This window comes from Leuciscus leuciscus, assembly GCF_965113295.1.
Source record: "Leuciscus leuciscus genome assembly, chromosome: 9".
In the NCBI taxonomy this organism is placed as follows: Eukaryota; Metazoa; Chordata; class Actinopteri; order Cypriniformes; family Leuciscidae; genus Leuciscus; species Leuciscus leuciscus.
Genome location: NC_138733.1, coordinates 43,892,001 through 43,910,835, shown reverse-complemented (window position 1 = coordinate 43,910,835; position 18,835 = coordinate 43,892,001). Strand labels below are relative to the sequence as shown.

The window sequence follows — 18,835 nt, the reverse complement described above, 5'->3', positions numbered from 1 at the left end:
TTGGCTGCAAGTTATTTTTATGCATCCATCCACTCAATAAACTGCTCCAGGGGTTAGTTATTACTGAAGTTTCAATTATTAGAACAGCTACAGTTCCTAATAGTGCCACAAAGCACCTAGTAGATTCTAGCATCAACCAAGTAACCCTCTGAACAACTACAGATGGGTTCCTGAGCATTATGATCTTGAAATTCATGTGTAGAGGAACAATTTAGGGCTGCCAGTAGAAACAGTTCTGTGGCAAAGTGTTCAAATCGCTAATGTTTTGGTGGAAACTTCTCAAAAGGGAAACAGCAAATTAGTTTTTAGGGATCTGGTCTGAGATCTGGGTGTTAAAGTGCTCCTAAAGGGTCAAATTTAGTCTTAGAAATGTGTAAAGAGTTGACCTTTGGAAGAAGGCCTCACAGCACGGGCTCCTGTAGGCATCTCTTCATCTGATGGTGGTCTGGGTCTCTTGGGTGGTGGCGGCATGTCATTCCTCTCGGTAGGAGGAAGTGCCATCTCCGCCGATGGTTTTATGGAAAATAATCAAAGTTCAACATTTTCAGAAAGATATACACTTTAAATGTACTATAGAATGCTGATAATACACAATGAATGTGTTATGTGTCACACTTATGCACTAATTATTTAAAATCATTAAAGTACAATAAACCCTAAACCTGTGCAATTGTTCATTATTGCAAGTATAATTGAACTACATCTTTCCAGCAGACATTTAATCAAACATAAGCTCAAGTAAACTGAGTAGTTAACCATTGTATTTCATGTCTTAATCAAGTGACATGATTCGTTTTGTGCCAGAAGAGAGCGGATCAGCTAGTATTTTACGACAAATTTACACGTTTCTCTTATGAAATATCATTTTTATGGTGGTAAACTCCACAAAACATATTCACTCCAGAATGAATGTTTAGTGTAAGACATGTTGAAGAATAGCTTGGAGGCATTTGATTCATTACACAATGAGCCGTTTGTTCAGCATACTGAAGCATCTTCTTTAATGTTGGCTAATGTTAGAACAATGTTTTTGCCTGTCAGGTCTTCACAAGTTACGTGACTGAAAACAATGAATAACTGCAAAATGTAGTAGTGCATTTTGACAGTAATACAAACCGTCAACAGTAGATGAACAGTGTCCCTCTTGTATGCTCCCGTCTTCCTCATCACAGTCAATAACTTTTTCTGTGGAAGTACAGCTTAACAATGGTATATAATGGATCGTAAACACATGGTATATAAATAGATGGTAAACAGAAAATCAAACAAAAGTCAAATAAAATACCACACCATCAGGATCTTTCCCAATTTCATCCAAGTTCTTGCCATGGAACTCAGCTAATCTTCCTTACTCCAGAGCCATTAGAACTTTGCTGATCTTGGCAAGTTGCAGGGTCTTCTCAAGGAGTCGATTGAACTCACGATGGATTCTTATGTCGTGTCCAAGAAAGTTTGCCAGCTGGTCCATCTCGGTGTCAGTCATATTTAGCACTGTTGAAAGGGTTGCAGCATGCTTTCGCAGTCTTGTAGATGTCAGTGACTTGGGACACTTTGCGTCACATGCCTTTACAAAGCCACGGATGCAGTCTGACCCTCGAAAATGTGGCATGGCTTCTGGTCTTGCAAACATATAGGGATTTGTCTTTCAAAACCCCATAAGTCTCTCTCTGCTTAACAAGGAGTTCTAAGGCACATAGCATTTTTGAAGTCAGAAGAATTGGAACTGGTCGACCACGCGTTCCCCTTGTGATAACCCTTGTGAAGTGTCTGCAGAGGGGTTTTTTTTTCCGCTTCAAAGAGTGCCCAGTCCACATCCTCGTGTGGATCAGAAGTGTCTCTTGATAGAAATGCAGACAAAAGGCATGCTCGAAACCTCTCCTTCCCTGCGCCGGTTAAAGAGAATCATCTGGGCTAGACACACCTTTGCCAGCTCCATCCAGGCTTTGGTAGAGGGACTTCCAGAGAGTGTTTTGAACCACTTGTCTTGCACTTGATTGAGATATGTATGCATTTTATGGACGTCTTCAGTAAAGGGCATGATAGTGGGCACATTCCACTTTGCTTCACTGATGTTCCTCAATGCTGTAGCCGAGATCATCTCGTTCCACTTGTTCTCATGGACTTCTAGAAACTCACTGGTGTTCTTAACAACCTGATTGTCACTTAAGATTAATCCCTGAGCTTTTAAGAGTTTGCTCACTTTAAAGGGATGGTTCGGAGTAAAATCAACCTAGGGTCCTTTGCACCATGACCTCAAGCCAAACACCCCCCAGAAGCCTTTTTTCCCTTGGTTGAACATTATTAAAGTTAGAGCTTATTTAGAGAAATCAGCCGGATGGTTTAGTGCAGGCGCTAATGGATCCAATGATGTATCTCGAAAATTACCCCACTAATAATGCCCAGAATGGTACCAAACTTCTACAGTAGAATAAATAGGTTCTGTACTCATAAAACGAGGCATTGGAAAGTTTGTAAGTACATCAGGAGTTTATTTAAATAACACTTGCCTGATGGCTAATGCTACCGCTAACCCGGACATAGACGTCACTTCAGTGATTTGGGAAAAGCACGTAAAAGTCCTGTCAGAAAGTGATGCACAAGGATGTAGTGTAACGACGCCCAGTTCCAGGAATGCACTAATATTTTGTTGGTAGTACCAGTTTGCAACAATTATTAGTTAACACTAATTTGTCAACACTTCGGAAAAAATTATAATTCCTTGTTACACTACATCCTTATTCATCGCTTTCTGCCAGCACTTTTATGTGCTTTCGTGCTCTAAAATTAATTAAGTTTGAAACCCCATTGCACATTTCAAGGTTTAAATAAAGTCTCGGGACAGTTTATCTATTTAAAACAGGGTTGCATTGAGTTTAGCGTTTATTCCCTTTGCGATGCAAAACAAGAAATACAGAATCTTATTCTTGCGCCTTTTAAAATTTGTATTGCCAAATAAATTGCAGATAAATTAAACAATTAAAACAAGACAAAATAAAAAATAGTACAAAGCAACATAAATTAAGAACAGGCGTTTTTCTTTGCCTTTCTCTCACACTGGATCTCTTTTTAGCATGTTTCTTTTGTCTCCCTCACTGCGCGTGCCGGGTCTCTCTCGAAATTAAACATTAATACAGCTAATAATACTGTAGGCTATATGTCGCTGCGTGTCATCCACACAAATCACGAGAAAAAAAAACTGTAACAAATTATTTACAGACAAACTTTTGTTGAAAAACCTTTAAATACAATAAATAAAACAATAAAAGAGATGGGGCCTACATTTGGACATAGAGAGATTTTATCCTTAAAATAATTTTGCCTTTGCCTGCTCATCAGACTGGCTATCCGACACTCTCCATTTAAAAGAGGGGCATATGGATTACATAATCAGATAACATTTATTACATATTTAGACATTTAAAGGCTTTAGACATTTTCCTATTTCTTATCGTGACTGAGCTGAAGCAAGTGGCTTTCGGTTCATTTTTGTGACGCGCAGTTCCCGGAGACAGAGACGACAGACAAACTTTTATCGTTAGCCTAATATGAATAAAAGTTTACAGTTTTGAGCGATATAGGCTACTTTACTCTTATCTGTATGACCAAAAAAGAGTATATTAGCCTAAGTTCTTTTAGCTGTTATGAGAAAATAAATCCAAATGAATGCGCCGCCGCGTTTGTCGAACACTAATTCAACATCCCAGAATAAAACCCAACTTCAGAACAATGCATAGCGCCACTCGTTGTGGTGTGCCAAAACACTTAATTATAAACTCAATATTTCATTCAAAACAATCTCAAAACGCTTTGTGACATTTTGAAAAGCCGTGCAAGCATTACGGCCACTGGAACCATGAACGTAACTGAAATGCTGGTTCTGATTTTATTGTTTGTCGTTTAAACGTCCGTGTTGCATATCTTTATTTTATATGGTATATTGGTGAAGTAGCCTATAGCATTGATCAGCTACTGTGGAGGGGGGGTAAAAATAATTCAGCAGAAGCAGGGATGTTTAGACCAGAAGGAAATCCCCGTCCCCCTGTCAAATTGCCTTGCTTAAAGGGTAACTAAACCCTAAACCAACTTTTTTTAGTTAATGATCTGTAAGAATGGGGCTTTATTAGTGCTGTTCATTGATTCGAGTAACTTTTTTGACATTTGGGTATAAAGTGTTTTAATTTTACAATATATGGTGTAAAACGTCTGAGTGCTGCCCTCTTCAGGTTGAACGGTGGCTACTGCAGTTGAATTTTCCTATTGGATGTTTGCGGTGGCAGGTGACGTAAGCAGGTTCCAGCTCACCACGCCCCTGGTACGAGCTCACCACGCCCTTGGTATGAGCTAGCATAGATTTATCTGTATTTAGTACAGTGGGCAGGAGGGTACGTAGGTTTAGTGTTGCTGGTTGCAACAGCACTGCTGGACTATATAGCTTTCCAGCAGACTTGGAAATTAGGCACCAACGCAATAGAGGTGAAATGGGCTTCTCCACACAGCTTGCGCTGAAAAGCGACGCAGTGCCAAACGCTGCTCCTCCTGCATGGACTCCACCACCGCAGCGGTCGCTTGATGTGAGTGAGCATATATATATTTTAATCACATTTTGCTGGATTTTTTCACATAGCGGCAAAATATGAATATGCCTACAGAGAGCGCGCACTATTGACATCAACTCGAAAAAACTCATCAGATGCATACATGTACTTTACGTCGTCATGCGACCCTGTGAGTCACTCTCCATTTTAGAGAGTCTGACAGCAGGTCTCAGGTGCACGCTATATTAGGCTATATTGTTGTCGTCTCTATTTTTAACTTTTGATTTTAATTTTCTGTTCAACATTTTTTTTCTATTTTGTTTACTATAGTTGTAGTATTTCATCCTTACTGTTAATTGGCATTAACCCCACATACATTTCAAAATGCGGCAATTGCTGCTGTTTTGCACAATATCCCTTTGTGCCACCTGGCTTTCATTTCGCGAATGACTTTGAAATGCGACTGGTTTATTTTTACGGCGGTGGTTTCGCCGCTGCGGCTGGCACAGCGGTAATAGGCATTCTGGTTGACCTACTGTACGCAGTCTATTGTGTTCTGACTTGAACTGGGTTCTTCTTCTGTTTTAGATGCTTTAGACATAAGGCTGTGCATTTTGTCTGACGTTTTTGTGTCACAGTCAGGGGAACTCATGGAGCCAGATTCATCAATATCCAATTCATCAAGAAGCTGACGTTTTGTTGGGTTTAGTGTAAGGCTAACATCACTGTCACTGTCAGAAGTGGTATCTGGAACAAAATGATCTGATCTCTCTTGTGTAGAATCAAAGAGCTCACCAGAATCTTGAAGGCTCACCTTTCATCTAAAAAAAAAAAAGAAGAAAAAAAAAAGAAGATAATTAGAAATGGGTAGACCTGCTGCATTTAATTAATTTATCAGTAAATTAACAGACATAAATTGGCAACTATTGTGATAATCACACAAGTTACATGTGGTGATTTGCTGCTTCTTACTGTTTGTTATACTTTAAGTTCTCGGTGTAATAAAACGTTTTGGGCAGTTGATCTGAGTCAACAAAAATAAGGACATATGATGGGTTTTAGGTTTAAAGTAAAGGTGAAGCAAATTTTCGATTCTCTGATATTTTGTAGTCAAAATGATTTATCACATAAGAATATATTAAGTACATAAATTATATTACACATTTCACTGAGTAATTGATAATGAACGTAAAACCTAAAAGAGTGAAACACTGACCTAAAAAGTAGCTTAACTTGTAGCTTTCTGAGATTTGGATATCATTTATTGGAATAGACATAAATTAGATTCATAGATTTCTTATAGATTCAAATTCTAATCTATTCAACCAACAATATGAGCTATTCTGTACACAGTGTGCTTTGCAACATACTTGTGTTCTCCATGGGTAGTCTTCTCCTCCATAATTAGGGCTGTCCCCGACTATGGATTTTCATAGTCGAATCAGAATCGTCATGTCTTGCCTATAGTCGACTAATAGTCGAATCATGTGTATGGGGGTGGGGCTGGGGGCGGGGCTTTAACGTTTCAAAGCCGCGATGTACAGAAAATCACACAAAGATATAGAAGAAAATGTATAAAAACATTTTTGATCAATAAAACTAAGAAATAACATAAATAACTCCAAAAAGGCCACACTGCAGATTTGCATTTCCCATGCAAATCAAATTAAATCGGCTAAATTACCTGTGCGAGCAGGCCAGCCTACAGCACAACATCGATGCACTGAAAAAAATAAACAATTAATTTACTAAATTAAATTAGAACAGAATATACCTTTCTAATAAATAAAAATACAAAACGAAATAAATTAGAATCAAGTCACAGGATGAGGAGCAAATGTGTGCAAAATGCCTAAAGTGCAGGGGAACATATATTCAAAACACAAGCCACAAATAGTTAGATTAGATAACCCTGACAGATTAATAAATAAAATTAAAATAAAGAAATTATTAAAATAACGATAGTAGCCAGAATTTTCAACTTTGTCTTTTTAACTGCAGAAACAACAATAAATGCTAAACTGGAGAGGCAGTCTTTTTAGCTAAAAATGTTCACAGCATCCAAAAATAAAATTAGAACCGGCTGAAAAGTTTTGAAATCACTTGTACCTGATCGAGAGAACAAATCCTGAACGTCTTTCACTCTGTCTGTCCGTTGGAGTCTTTTCAAATTGTGCGCGCGGATAAAATACATTCTAACGTGAAACCCAGTCTATGCGTGAAACATGTTAACGTTGGCCGGCAGAAGTGCGATCACTTTCAGATTTTCCTGATGCTAAATCCAGCCTTGGAGAATATCCTTTCTGATGGTGTACATCCACACTTTAGATTTTCTTATCCCAGACATTGTTAAAGATTTAAATCCTTGCCGCGAAGACGCTCCTCTGTCGGTCACGGATTGAAAGTGAAACTTAAATCTGTCACGGGGTGTTTGGATTTATTCACGCACGTTAAAAAATATTTATTAAAAGCTTCTTTCTTTGCACATTTTTATATACAGCATTATCATAATAGGCTGAATATTAACGTATTGACATAAAAGCTAGTTCTATGTGAAATCAGACATTGAGCGCCCTCATATAGCCAAAGTGGCATGATCCTCGTTTCATAACACCTCTGCGAAGATTCGACCGTGAGATCGGTAGTCGAATCAGGCTCCTCCTATCGAATCATCGAATCTTCGACTATTCGGGGTCACCCCTATCCATAATCATAGGCAATTGCTTCTCCTTCTTTAATGTCATCCAGGGCAAACAGACAAAGGTGAGGCTTTCCATTGACGTCAGTTTTCTTCATCTTAAAATTTGGATGTTTGTGGTCATCATTAACGATCCGCCCAAACGATCCATCTTCTCTTGAGGCATCAATACTTAAATATGAAAGTATGAGAAAAGGATGAATACAAGTATTACAATATACCACCACAAATCAGTATTTGTTTTACTATAGTTTAGCATAAGGAATATAGCTTTGGTGCAACTTGACTTCTTACCACCATGTTTTCCCTCGCCACTTGAAATCAAACATAAATGCAGCACAGGATGTTTGGTAGCGTTTTCTTCTCCTCTACAGTTCTGCATCATTTATCATATCTCCCCTGTGCTCAACAACAAAATCACCTTTGCAAATGGACCACGTCCTGCAAAATACAGAAAAACCATTTTCACATAAAAATAAATACAATCTTATAGATAAAGGATGCCAAATACACAAAAAAGCCAGGGGTCTAATTAATGTACCCAGAAGTTGTGCACACTTCACTTTGAGATCTTAGCCAGCTGAATTGTTGATTGGGGCAGTCGATAGTACTCCCTATGCACCCTAATGTCATGGCCGAGAAAATCGGCCAGCTGGTCCAGTTCATTATCTTTCACTGTTCATGACTTGGCTTATTGTGGCGATCTGTTTGCGAAGATTAGTTGATCTGAGGTTTTGAGGATTTTCGGCTCCACAAGCATCTGCAAATTGACCAAACTGCCCTCTGTAGTGACCATCACTACAAGGAATAGCGAAGAGGTAATTGTTGTTTTCAGTTACTTCACACTCTTTCCTCTTACTAGTGAGGAGTGACAGGTTAGCAGTCATATCAGGAGTCAGGATCACAGCAACCTTTCGTCCTTTTTTCCCCCTCAATTCCACTCTGACGAATTGTTTGCAAACTCTTTACTTAACTTCTGTAAGCCCAGTGCTTATGTCATCGTTTAGTTGTGACATGTCACAACCTTCTAAATCTTTTTCAGTCATCTGTGCCACTTCACCTTCCCTCCTCCCATCAAACAAAATGACTTGACAGAGGGTCACCTTTGCTAGTGCTGCATAAGTGCCTGCTGTTGGGTTAACGGCTAGTTTCTCCTTAGCCAATTCCACTTGTTGACCAAGATATAACTGTAGCTTCTGAACGTCTTTGACCAGTGGAAGCCTGGAGCTCTTGTTGTATTTTGCCTCACTCAGGTTAGATAAGGCAGAATGGGAAACTAATTCAGACCACTTTGTTTCATGAAGTGTATGAAACCTCCTGATGGAATCGATCCCCTCTTGATCCTCTTCCATGAGGGGACAGCACATGATGAGGTCACTTATCTTTCTGAGAGAATGCCCAATTTTCAGGGCCAAACTTGGGGCTTTGAATGTGTTGTTTTCGTGATCAAAACCTGAAACTCTCTTGACAGCACTAGTAAGAAGGTTTTATTGCCTCTTCCATGTTATGGATTCTAGTTGTGTGGTGCAAAGTCACAAGTAATCTCCCAAGTTCCCTTACTGTCTGTCTTGTATACTCATGCTTTGATCTGTCACTCCCATGCTTATTAAAGAGCGACTGGGCAAACTGCATGAGATAATGATCATTCCTTATTGCAGTGGACACATCATCCTTGTGCATTTTGCCCAGCACTGACCAAAGTTCACTTGAGATTGGCTGGGACATTGTAGATTGAGCAGATGCTATACCAATGACTCTCTCTCTCAACTCAGGTCCCTCTTCAACATTATTCTCGGGTCTTAGAGCATATATTTTCATATGTTGAGGACGTTCTTTTCTGGATAACACACCCTTACAGTACAGCAGTAATCATACGTCTCAGGGCTGCTGCTCTGTTTGGAACTCCTTTTCACTTTAACCCTCTGAGGTCTGAGCTGTTTTCTGGGCCCTGGAGGTGGTCTGACATGCTCTGACATTTGTGTTTTTTTCTGTTACTAGTGACATTTTCATGGCTAAAGTCTAATTACACTGTATTCAGCACAAACTCTGCTACAATAATATATCAGCAGCATGTATGTAAAAGTTTGTAGTTTTGAGATAATGACATTTATGCGTGGTTTGTGAAAATACAAAAAAAAATTCTCACTGAAATAAGGCCATGAAACCCATACTGATTATTTCTTCACAAGACTTTTGAAAATTGTATGACATAGCCTAGAATATTTGCTCCAAAACTATGTGAAAATCACCCTGACTGCTCATTCAGATAAGACAATATATTGATTTAAAATTTCTAAGACGTGTTTTGTGTGACAAAGCCATATGCGAAGAGGCGTGATCATCTCATGAATATGTAAGCTTTTAACACCTGAGAAAGACAAAGACACTCCCCTAACTGCCCTATTAGGAGCGATCAGGCCCTGTCATTCAGAGCAACCTTGCACAAAGAATGAGGAGATTTAAAAAAGAATGGCTTTTAGATTGTTTGGATTTATTTACAACACAACACAATCCAAAAATACAAATGACAAAAGAGCACATTGAAAACAATGATCCAAAGACAGAGACCTTTGTGCCATTCCTAAAAACATTGTACATACCTTTCATTTCCAAGGTGTTTGATTTTCACTTTACCATGTTCATGTACAGAGACTCATGTGAATGTTGAAGTCAGCAGGACTCAGTTGCATCTGGTCCCTGAAAGAAAAAAAAAAAAGAAAAAACTGTGAACATACTGATATCAAGAGAAACTATAGGGCTGCACGATTTTGGGAATAGATTTTAGATTTTTCTGGTTAAAATTTATTTTTAAAATTCACAGAATACACACACACACACACGTTTCCAACAATATATAATGAACACCAGGTTTGTTGTGCCTTGTAGGCATAGGCTACGCAGTGCTGCATAAAATAATAATAACAATAAATTAAATCTTCCAAAAGATTTCAAGAACAACTACGCTAGAGAAAAATATATTGATTATCATATGTTACTTCAAATGTTTCCATTCGTTATGATGATATGAAATGAGATAATAGTAAAAACATAAAGCCTAATGTTTGGTGCATTTTTCCTTTCAAACGCAATCGCGCTCCAAAATATGATACATTCAAACCCACAGCGCGCTCCAAAATATGATACATTAAAACCCACAGCGCGCTCCAAAATATGATACATTCAAACGCCATCGCGCTCCAAAATATGATACATTAAAACCCACAGCGCGCTCCAAAATATGATACATTCAAACGCCATCGCGCTCCAAAATATGATACATTAAAACCCACAGCGCGCTCCAAAATATGATACATTCAAACGCCATCGCGCTCCAAAATATTAAACATTATGGTTATACATATCTATGTTTGAGCAGATATCCACAAACAGTATTTAACAGGAAACACGGGTCTAAATAGTATAATATTCACCATCTAGCAACAGTTCAACTGCAATGTGAAGTTTATGCAACAATACCATAAACGAATAAGTAAGAATTTCTTACCTTACATCTTTCTTGTCTTCAAATCGCGTTCTTCTTCTTCTGGGGGTAAATCCAATGTAAGCTCAGACGTGTCTTCCAAACTCGACGAAAAGCAGAGACTTGTGAAGTGTTTTGGTGTTTTGTGTTTGAGGTAACGAGGGCGTTCGCGTCCCATGTGGAGATTTGCATGTGAATCTCTTTTGCGCGAGTGGGCGTGTCGAATTAAAAAGTAATTAGCAAGCTTTTGAGATACTGGACATCCTGTTGGTTTTATACAAATTACTTAAACAGAGAATATTTGTTTTCAGTTTGAATCCGATCATTTAAAAGTACACACTTAAATGTGTATTATAAAGGTGTATGGCTCATAAATGTGTGAGAAGTATTCGCTGAGTTTTGTTTCAGTTTATAGACGTGCTCAAGAAAAAAAAGTTCACCGCGAGTCCGCGACGGAGAGGCAGAACGCACACCCTGTTTATTTTCTTTATTTTACAAAAGCACAATGTTTTGATTTGATTGTAAGTGGACACATACAAAAGTAGAAATATCACAGATTATTTTTTTATATTTCTTTTTTCTGTATAACCATAAATGACGGAGTAATTTAAGTTTATGTTGCTGCTATGTGAAAAAAATCCAGCAAAACGCGTCGGCGCGTTTCTCGACCTCAGAGGGTTAAGACAGCCTGACCCTGTGGTTTTAACAATTGAGTTATGCTTGAAGTTGCCAAGGTTTCATAATTTCTCAAGAATAACCTTTCTGTCCTTTGATGATTTGGGGAACTGGAGTGCCTGTGCAATTTCAGCATTTTCATTTACATGCCCATCGAGATGACGTGCACATTTTGATTGAGCCGTATTAGTAGTATGGGAATTTTTGGATGGTTCAGGCAACTCAACACTCAAATCTGTCCCTGAGCTTTCTGAATCCGATACAGACTCTGGGATGTACTCGTCACCAGATGAGACATCATCCTGTAAAGTACATTAAATTAATTAATTAATTAATTAAATACAGCATACTTTAAAAAACAGAAATACACATGGGAAGGATGGATGTCAAAATGTCACAGTGTCTGTTTGTGTATCACTGGTGTCCACTAGAGGTCCTCGTCTCCACGGTGTCATCCTGTTCATGAACTGCATTCCCCACAATCCCTGTCTGTACCAATCACTGTTCATTGCACTCAGCTGTTCCCCGTCATCATTGTACCCAGCTGTTCCCTGTTATTCATTGTTAGTTCTTGTTATATATACCCTGCCAGTCTAGTGTTTGTCATGGATTCCTTGTCTTATATCACGCCACTTCCGTTCCCTGTATGTATTTCCTGTTTGTGTTCTTGTTTCTTGGATTGATTATTTGGATTTTGACCTCTGCCTGGAAGACTACGATTTTGGATTTACCCTAATACATCTTTACTGCACTTGGATCTTTCCTTTTCCCATTCCTTTGTGTGGATTGTGACAGAAGGAATCCGTCAACTTCAAGATCCAGCAGTATGGATGTTCGCAGGTTTTCCTCAACCACGAGATCAGAGAGGAGGCAGCAGAGGGGGAGTTCAAGAATTGAAGAAGTTCCCCCTCGAATGAACATCTTTCAGTGTCCGGCGTTATGGGCACGCCAGACGGAGGAGGCCATGGCGGTCAAGTCCCCTGAGCAGCCTTCCACCTGGGACAGAGAGACTTTTAGGGGAACCCGTCTGGTCAAGTTTAGGGGAACTCGTGGAGGACGTAGGGGAGGAGATACTAGAGGTGAGCACCGACAGCATTCTCCAGTTCGGTCATTCTCTGACCATGGGCCGGTGAGGTTCAGCCCCGAGCGTCCTCCAGTTCCGGTAGTTCCTGCTCAGGTGGCCCCGAGTCCGGTAGTCCCAGGTCCGGTGGTCCCGAGTCCGGTGATCCCAGTTCCGGTGGTCCCAGTTCCGGTGGTCCCGGGTTCGGTGGTCTCGAGTCCGGTGGTCCGGAGGAGGAGGAGGACTTTCTGCCTCCCCAATGGCCCGGAGGCCGTCCCCTCCGAGCAGCCCGCTGTCGTCCCGGAGGCCGTCCCCTCCGAGCAGCCCGCTGTCGTCCCGGAGGCCGTCCCCTCTGAGCAGCCCGCTGTCGTCCCGGAGGCCGTCCCCTCTGAGCAGCCCGCTGTCGTCCCGGAGGCCGTCCCCTCTGAGCAGCCCGCTGTCCTCCCGGAGGCCGTCCCCTCTGAGCAGCCCGCTGTCGTCCCGGAGGCCGTCCCCTCTGAGCAGCCCGCTGTCGTCCCGGAGGCCGTCCCCTCTGAGCAGCCCGCTGTCGTCCCGGAGGCCGTCCCCTCCAAGCAGCCTGCTGTCATCCCTGAGATCATCTCGGAGCCGCCCACCATCAGTCCTGCCACGGCCAAGAGAGTGTCTGTTTGTGTATCACTGGTGTCCACTAGAGGTCCTCGTCTCCACGGTGTCATCCTGTTCATGAACTGCATTCCCCACAATCCCTGTCTGTACCAATCACTGTTCATTGCACTCAGCTGTTCCCCGTCATCATTGTACCCAGCTGTTCCCTGTTATTCATTGTTAGTTCTTGTTATATATACCCTGCCAGTCTAGTGTTTGTCACGGATTCCTTGTCTTATATCACGCCACTTCCGTTCCCTGTATTTCCTGTTTGTGTTCTTGTTTCTTGGATTGATTATTTGGATTTTGACCTCTGCCTGGAAGACTACGATTTTAGATTTACCCTAATAAATCTTTACTGCACTTGGATCTTTCCTTTTCCCATTCCTTTGTGTGGATCGTGACACAAAAACAAACTGCTAAGAGCCATCATATTGATATTAAGAATATTATACTTAAATGTACACTTACATCTGATATATCCCAGTCTTCTGAGGATTGCTGGAGGCAGATTTTATGCCACAAACCATAGCATTCTCAACAGACAAAATTAGGCAAACCACAGTGTTAGACAACAATTGATCAGTTTCCCATGCTGACCAATTACATACTCATTTTCTTATTAAATGCAAACAGCTTCACACTTATGAAACATACAAAATCAAGAAATGCTAACAAAATGAACTGTTCAGTACAAATGCACAATTTGAGTGTTGGCTAAAATTTTCCATTTAGACGACCATTAAGGTAGAATTCACTGGAGTGGCAGAGCATTTACATTACCCTTTCAAAGTCAAAGTTAAAAAAAGTATGTAATGATCCCACACATCACACATTAAATTCACTAACGCCACTAAACATAAGCATAAAGTGAACTGAAAACTGAAGCATAAAGTGAGTTCAGAATGAAAAGCAGAATTTTTTTGAAAAATGACAGTTCATATGGTGCATTCTGATGGGATTTCCAGACAAGATACAAACAGAATTAAACTTACAAATATGATATATGGCATCATCCTAACAATCCAGAGATTTGAGATTCTGATTATAAAACATTGTTATTGTAATAACAGACACATTAGTAGCCTGACCTGACCAAACACTTATTCTTTTTTTAATGTGCAAGGTGTGAGGCCATATAGGCTACGTTTTTATATGTTTTTAAGACTTCTGGCAGAATGGTGTAATGTAGAACAGAAATGCTGAAATGTTTATCCTACATTAATGAACCCTCTGGGGACCAAAAACGCGCCCGCGCGTTTTGCTCGTTTTTTTTTTTAGCAATGAAAAATAAACACAAAATGCTCTGTTAATTTTGATCTTTCATTTTCGTGTAATACATCAATCGATCCTGTTCAGTTTCTATTTTTTTTCTGTATACTCACAATACAAATAAAGTGTTTTGCTTTTTGACAAATAAAGAAAAACTAACATGATGCTATTTCTGCCTTCTCTCTGTCAGTAAACTCCCATTTGAAACGCGTTCGAAAATTATCTATAACTCCGCGAAAATTCAGTCAAACAGGCAAACAGACCCACGGGCATAAAGCTTGAGATCGCAGCTTTTAAATGAAGTAATTTATATAAAAAACAAATATTATCAGCTTCTGTAATCTGTATAAAAAGAGAGCGACTCCAGTCGAGCTCATTACGAGCCATTCAAAAGTAATGTGACCACTCCCCGGAGAGCGCGTGCTATTCAAACGCAAATTCTGAGAACCATTTCAGTCTGTGAAACGCCCCCACATCAGCTGTAAACAAAGAGGCATAATATAGCCTACCTTATGGAGAAAATTTTCCGTGCTGATATGAGGAGCAGATCCCGCTGAGGAGTGAGGTAGGCTAAGTTATCCTTTCTCAAGTGTTAATGTGGAATAACGTTATGGAATAACGTTGTAGGCTTATGTAAACAAAAAGATGAATCGCGTTTCTATAATATGAATCGCGCGTCTATTTGTAAAGAGTGTTTAGCCTAAATATGAATCGCGCGTCTGTGTGTGAAAGAATAAACTGCTTTTACAGTTACAGTTACTGCGTTACAGTCAGGCGAAGTATGAAAGACAACATTTTGTTGACTAGATTTGGGTACAGTTTTTACTGTAGAATATACTGTCACATCAAATAAGCTTTTCTGAATATATATAAAATACTATTTTGTCAAAAATAAAGTCATAGACTAAGATGTTCCAATGTTGGCTATATTCAAACTAATGAATACATATGATAAAATGTAGGCCTATAATCTTTTTTTTTTTTTTTTTACAAAGAAAGAGTACTTTTTTGCAGAAATATTGCTGAAATTGTAATTATTGTTGTAATTGTAACCTTTTTAATAAAATAGCAAAACATATTTACAAGATAGATGTAAGCAAAATCTTAAATGGTCAATATAAGTCTTCTTCAAAATATATATTTTGTCTTTGCATTGTGGCTCAGTCAGTGTCACACCTGAATGAATGGCTAATTATGCAGAGTCATTATGCAGAGTGGGTGGGACTAAGGTGTAAACTACTCCTCCCCCTCGCATATTGGCTTTCCAAGCAAAACCTGTTTTACACCATTTAAATCAATGTATTTTTTTTTGTGAACGATAAAGCAAGACTATTTTCACATAATTTTGAAGCTAGAACTGAAAGGGACAACATCCATTAGTCAAAAGTCTTGTGGGCACATATTTTGTATGAGTTTTGTGGTCTTATTTCAGCAACTTTCATTTTTATTTTTTTAAATAACCACGCATAAACATTATTCTCTTAAAAATACAAACATCTACATACATGTTGCTCGCATATTATGGTAGGCCTGTTTGTGCTATATAGAGTGAATTTACACCTTTGCCATTAACATGTTTATAAATAACTGAAAAAAGCACAAATGTCAGAGCATGTCAGAACATCTCAAGGGCCCCAAAAACAGCTTGGTCCCCAGAGGGTTAATAAGGCTTGTGAGAATTAAAGGAAAGTAACTGGAAAGGTGTGGAGACACCTACAAGCATTTGGATTGCCAATTGCTTGGTGGATCTATTGAATTAGGTCTGGATTTATTAGGCCTAAAGTTTTTGTTCATCATGACCTTTTATATTCTAAATTTGAAGTCCACTCGAAAAGCCCACTCGATCTATTATCAACTCAGCGTAAAGATAGGCCCAGTGACTTATTGGAAGGCACGAAGTTAGAAAAAGTTAGAAGAAAAACACACTTGGAAATGCTTATTGCACAGACACTTATTGGACAGACACTTTTGAGTACATAGACATTCTAAGAAATTTGCAAGTTTGAGGGTTTAACATCATCTTCGAAGTTTGTGAGCGTATGCGTAATTACAGAATGACTTCAGCAATGACCTGAGTGCACCACGGACTTGAGGGCATTTTGCTTGTGTTGATACTCACTTAGACATAATGAAACGTTTGTGCATTATGCTTTTCAGCCAAGCTAAACTTTAAAAATGCTGACAAAGAAGCACAAACATTGCCCTATGTTCACGTAGCGAGTCAAACCAAGAACTGTGTTTTTTGCATTGGTAACGTCGCAAATATGGGCTTGTTGAAATTCGTCTATACAACAATTCAAACAGTGGTGTTTCACTTATTGTGCGATTGGGTTAACATTGCAAACAACTCATCTATAAGTTGTAATTTTATTTTCGAGTCACGCAAATGAATAAAGTCCATGAAAGACGCATTTAGCCGAACTGCAGCGAACCGGATGAAAGAGAGAAACATCTGCCTAACTTAGGCCTAAGTCTAATCAACAAAGAGCAACAGGACAATATAGATAGCCCAATAATATAAATGATAATAACAAAAGAATTAAGGACTTGTTCAACATCCAAAGGCGAAAGTCTCCAGGGATAGGGAAACCCTGCGACTTGCCTGGTCCGTCATAGTATCTGCCACTCCAGTGTTTTCCACTGCAATGGTTTGAACTGATAAAACATTCAATCAACATGTTTTTATGCTTTATAGGTGCGAGTCTGGAACTGACCCATGGCATGAAATTAAACTACTTATGGTATACTGAGAAATGCATTAAAGGACAAGTTCGGTATTTTACACTTAAAGCCCTGTTTACAGATCGTATCTGATGAAATAGAACGGTTAAGATTAAAATTTGGACACATGCTGCTGTCCCAAGAATTTTAGGTTTATTTCGCTTCCCCCCCCCACCTCCACAATGGTTGTCTATATGCACTGGAAGATTCCGTCCTAAAAACACATTAAACTTTCGTTTACAAAGACGTGAAACTCACCGAGTGGTCAGGGGTGTTCACTGATATGTTCACTCAAAAATCGCTGAAAAAGATGCATTCCAACAGGTTTTATCGTAGTTTTTGTCCAACTCCATTGACTTAATAGGACGTGCTGTGAGACCGCAGCACCTTCACGGTATTACTCCGCCGCTTCTTCTTCTGCTTCTTCTGTGTATTCAATGAAATGCCCGTGGTTTGCTTGCAATTGGCAAAGGTGCATTATCGCCACCAACTGGGCTGGAGTGTCTATTATTCAAGCTCTCAACGGAAGAATCACGGGTGTGACGCGTTTGGCAAAATAGGTCCACAAAAGCGAAATAAACCTAAAATTCTCGGGACAGGAGCATGTGTCCAAATTTTAATCTTAACCGTTCTATTTCATCAGATACGATCTGTAAACAGGGCTTTAAGTGTAAAATACAGAACTTGTCCTTTAAGAGAAGATGAATAACACACTTACGTTTACATCTTACACCATGCCATCTGATAGATGTCAAAGGTGAATGGCATATCCAGCATTTGTCAATTCTCACCAATTCAAAAACCAGCTTATGGATTGTATACTGAAAAAAAAAAATTCAAAACATGAAATAAATATAAAACCTTTACACACACAAATTATATCATGAAAAAACCAAAACATTTGGCTGTTTTACTTTCACACAACCTTTTCTACAACTCCATCAGGAGAGATGAAAAAGGGGAAAGAAGTTACTTTTGAGATATAATAGCGAAGCATATCTATTAAATTCCTGTGACTTATGTTTAGCTTGGCTTACTGTTTGGGCGTCACTCATCACACACACAAGAGAAAGATATGATGGCAAAGAAGACAATTCCAAAAGATGGCAAAAGTAAACCTTCATCTGGCATTTAACCCTCTGGGGACCAAGCTGTTTTTGGGGCCCTTGAGATGTTCTGACATGCTCTGACATTTGTGCTTTTTTCAGTTATTTATAAACATGTTAATGGCAAAGGTGTAAATTCACTCTATATAGCACAAACAGGCCTACCATAATATGCGAGCAACATGTATGTAGATGTTTGTATTTTTAAGAGAATAATGTTTATGCGTGGTTATTTAAAAAAATAAAAATGAAAGTTGCTGAAATAAGACCACAAAACTCATACAAAATATGTGCCCACAAGACTTTTGACTAATGGATGTTGTCCCTTTCAGTTCTAGCTTCAAAATTATGTGAAAATAGTCTTGCTTTATCGTTCACAAAAAAAAATACATTGATTTAAATGGTGTAAAACAGGTTTTGCTTGGAAAGCCAATATGCGAGGGGGAGGAGTAGTTTACACCTTAGTCCCACCCACTCTGCATAATGACTCTGCATAATTAGCCATTCATTCAGGTGTGACACTGACTGAGCCACAATGCAAAGACAAAATATATATTTTGAAGAAGACTTATATTGACCATTTAAGATTTTGCTTACATCTATCTTGTAAATATGTTTTGCTATTTTATTAAAAAGGTTACAATTACAACAATAATTACAATT

General features: G+C 39.2%; 2 protein-coding genes and 1 long non-coding RNA gene across 3 annotated transcripts in view; 2 read left to right on the top strand and 1 right to left on the bottom strand.

Moving 5' to 3' along the window:
* Window positions 1–18,835, top strand: part of igsf10 (immunoglobulin superfamily, member 10) — a 69,478-nt gene that overhangs the window by 12,499 nt on the left and 38,144 nt on the right. The gene's annotated exons all lie outside the window — the stretch shown is intronic.
* Window positions 6,028–18,835, bottom strand: part of LOC309505758 — a 47,366-nt gene continuing 34,558 nt past the window's right edge. The window contains exon 2 of the long non-coding RNA XR_014208578.1: window positions 6,028–6,644. This is a non-coding gene — a long non-coding RNA (uncharacterized lncRNA). The remainder of the gene's footprint in view (window positions 6,645–18,835) is intronic.
* LOC309505857 (uncharacterized protein) lies at window positions 11,786–17,058 on the top strand (the record flags this gene model as incomplete). The annotated part of the gene is made up of 3 exons (XM_082179321.1): window positions 11,786–12,576; window positions 12,622–13,094; window positions 17,041–17,058. Exons 1-3 carry the CDS (start codon window positions 12,216–12,218, stop codon window positions 17,056–17,058), a joined length of 852 nt encoding a protein of 283 aa, XP_082035447.1. The 5' UTR covers window positions 11,786–12,215.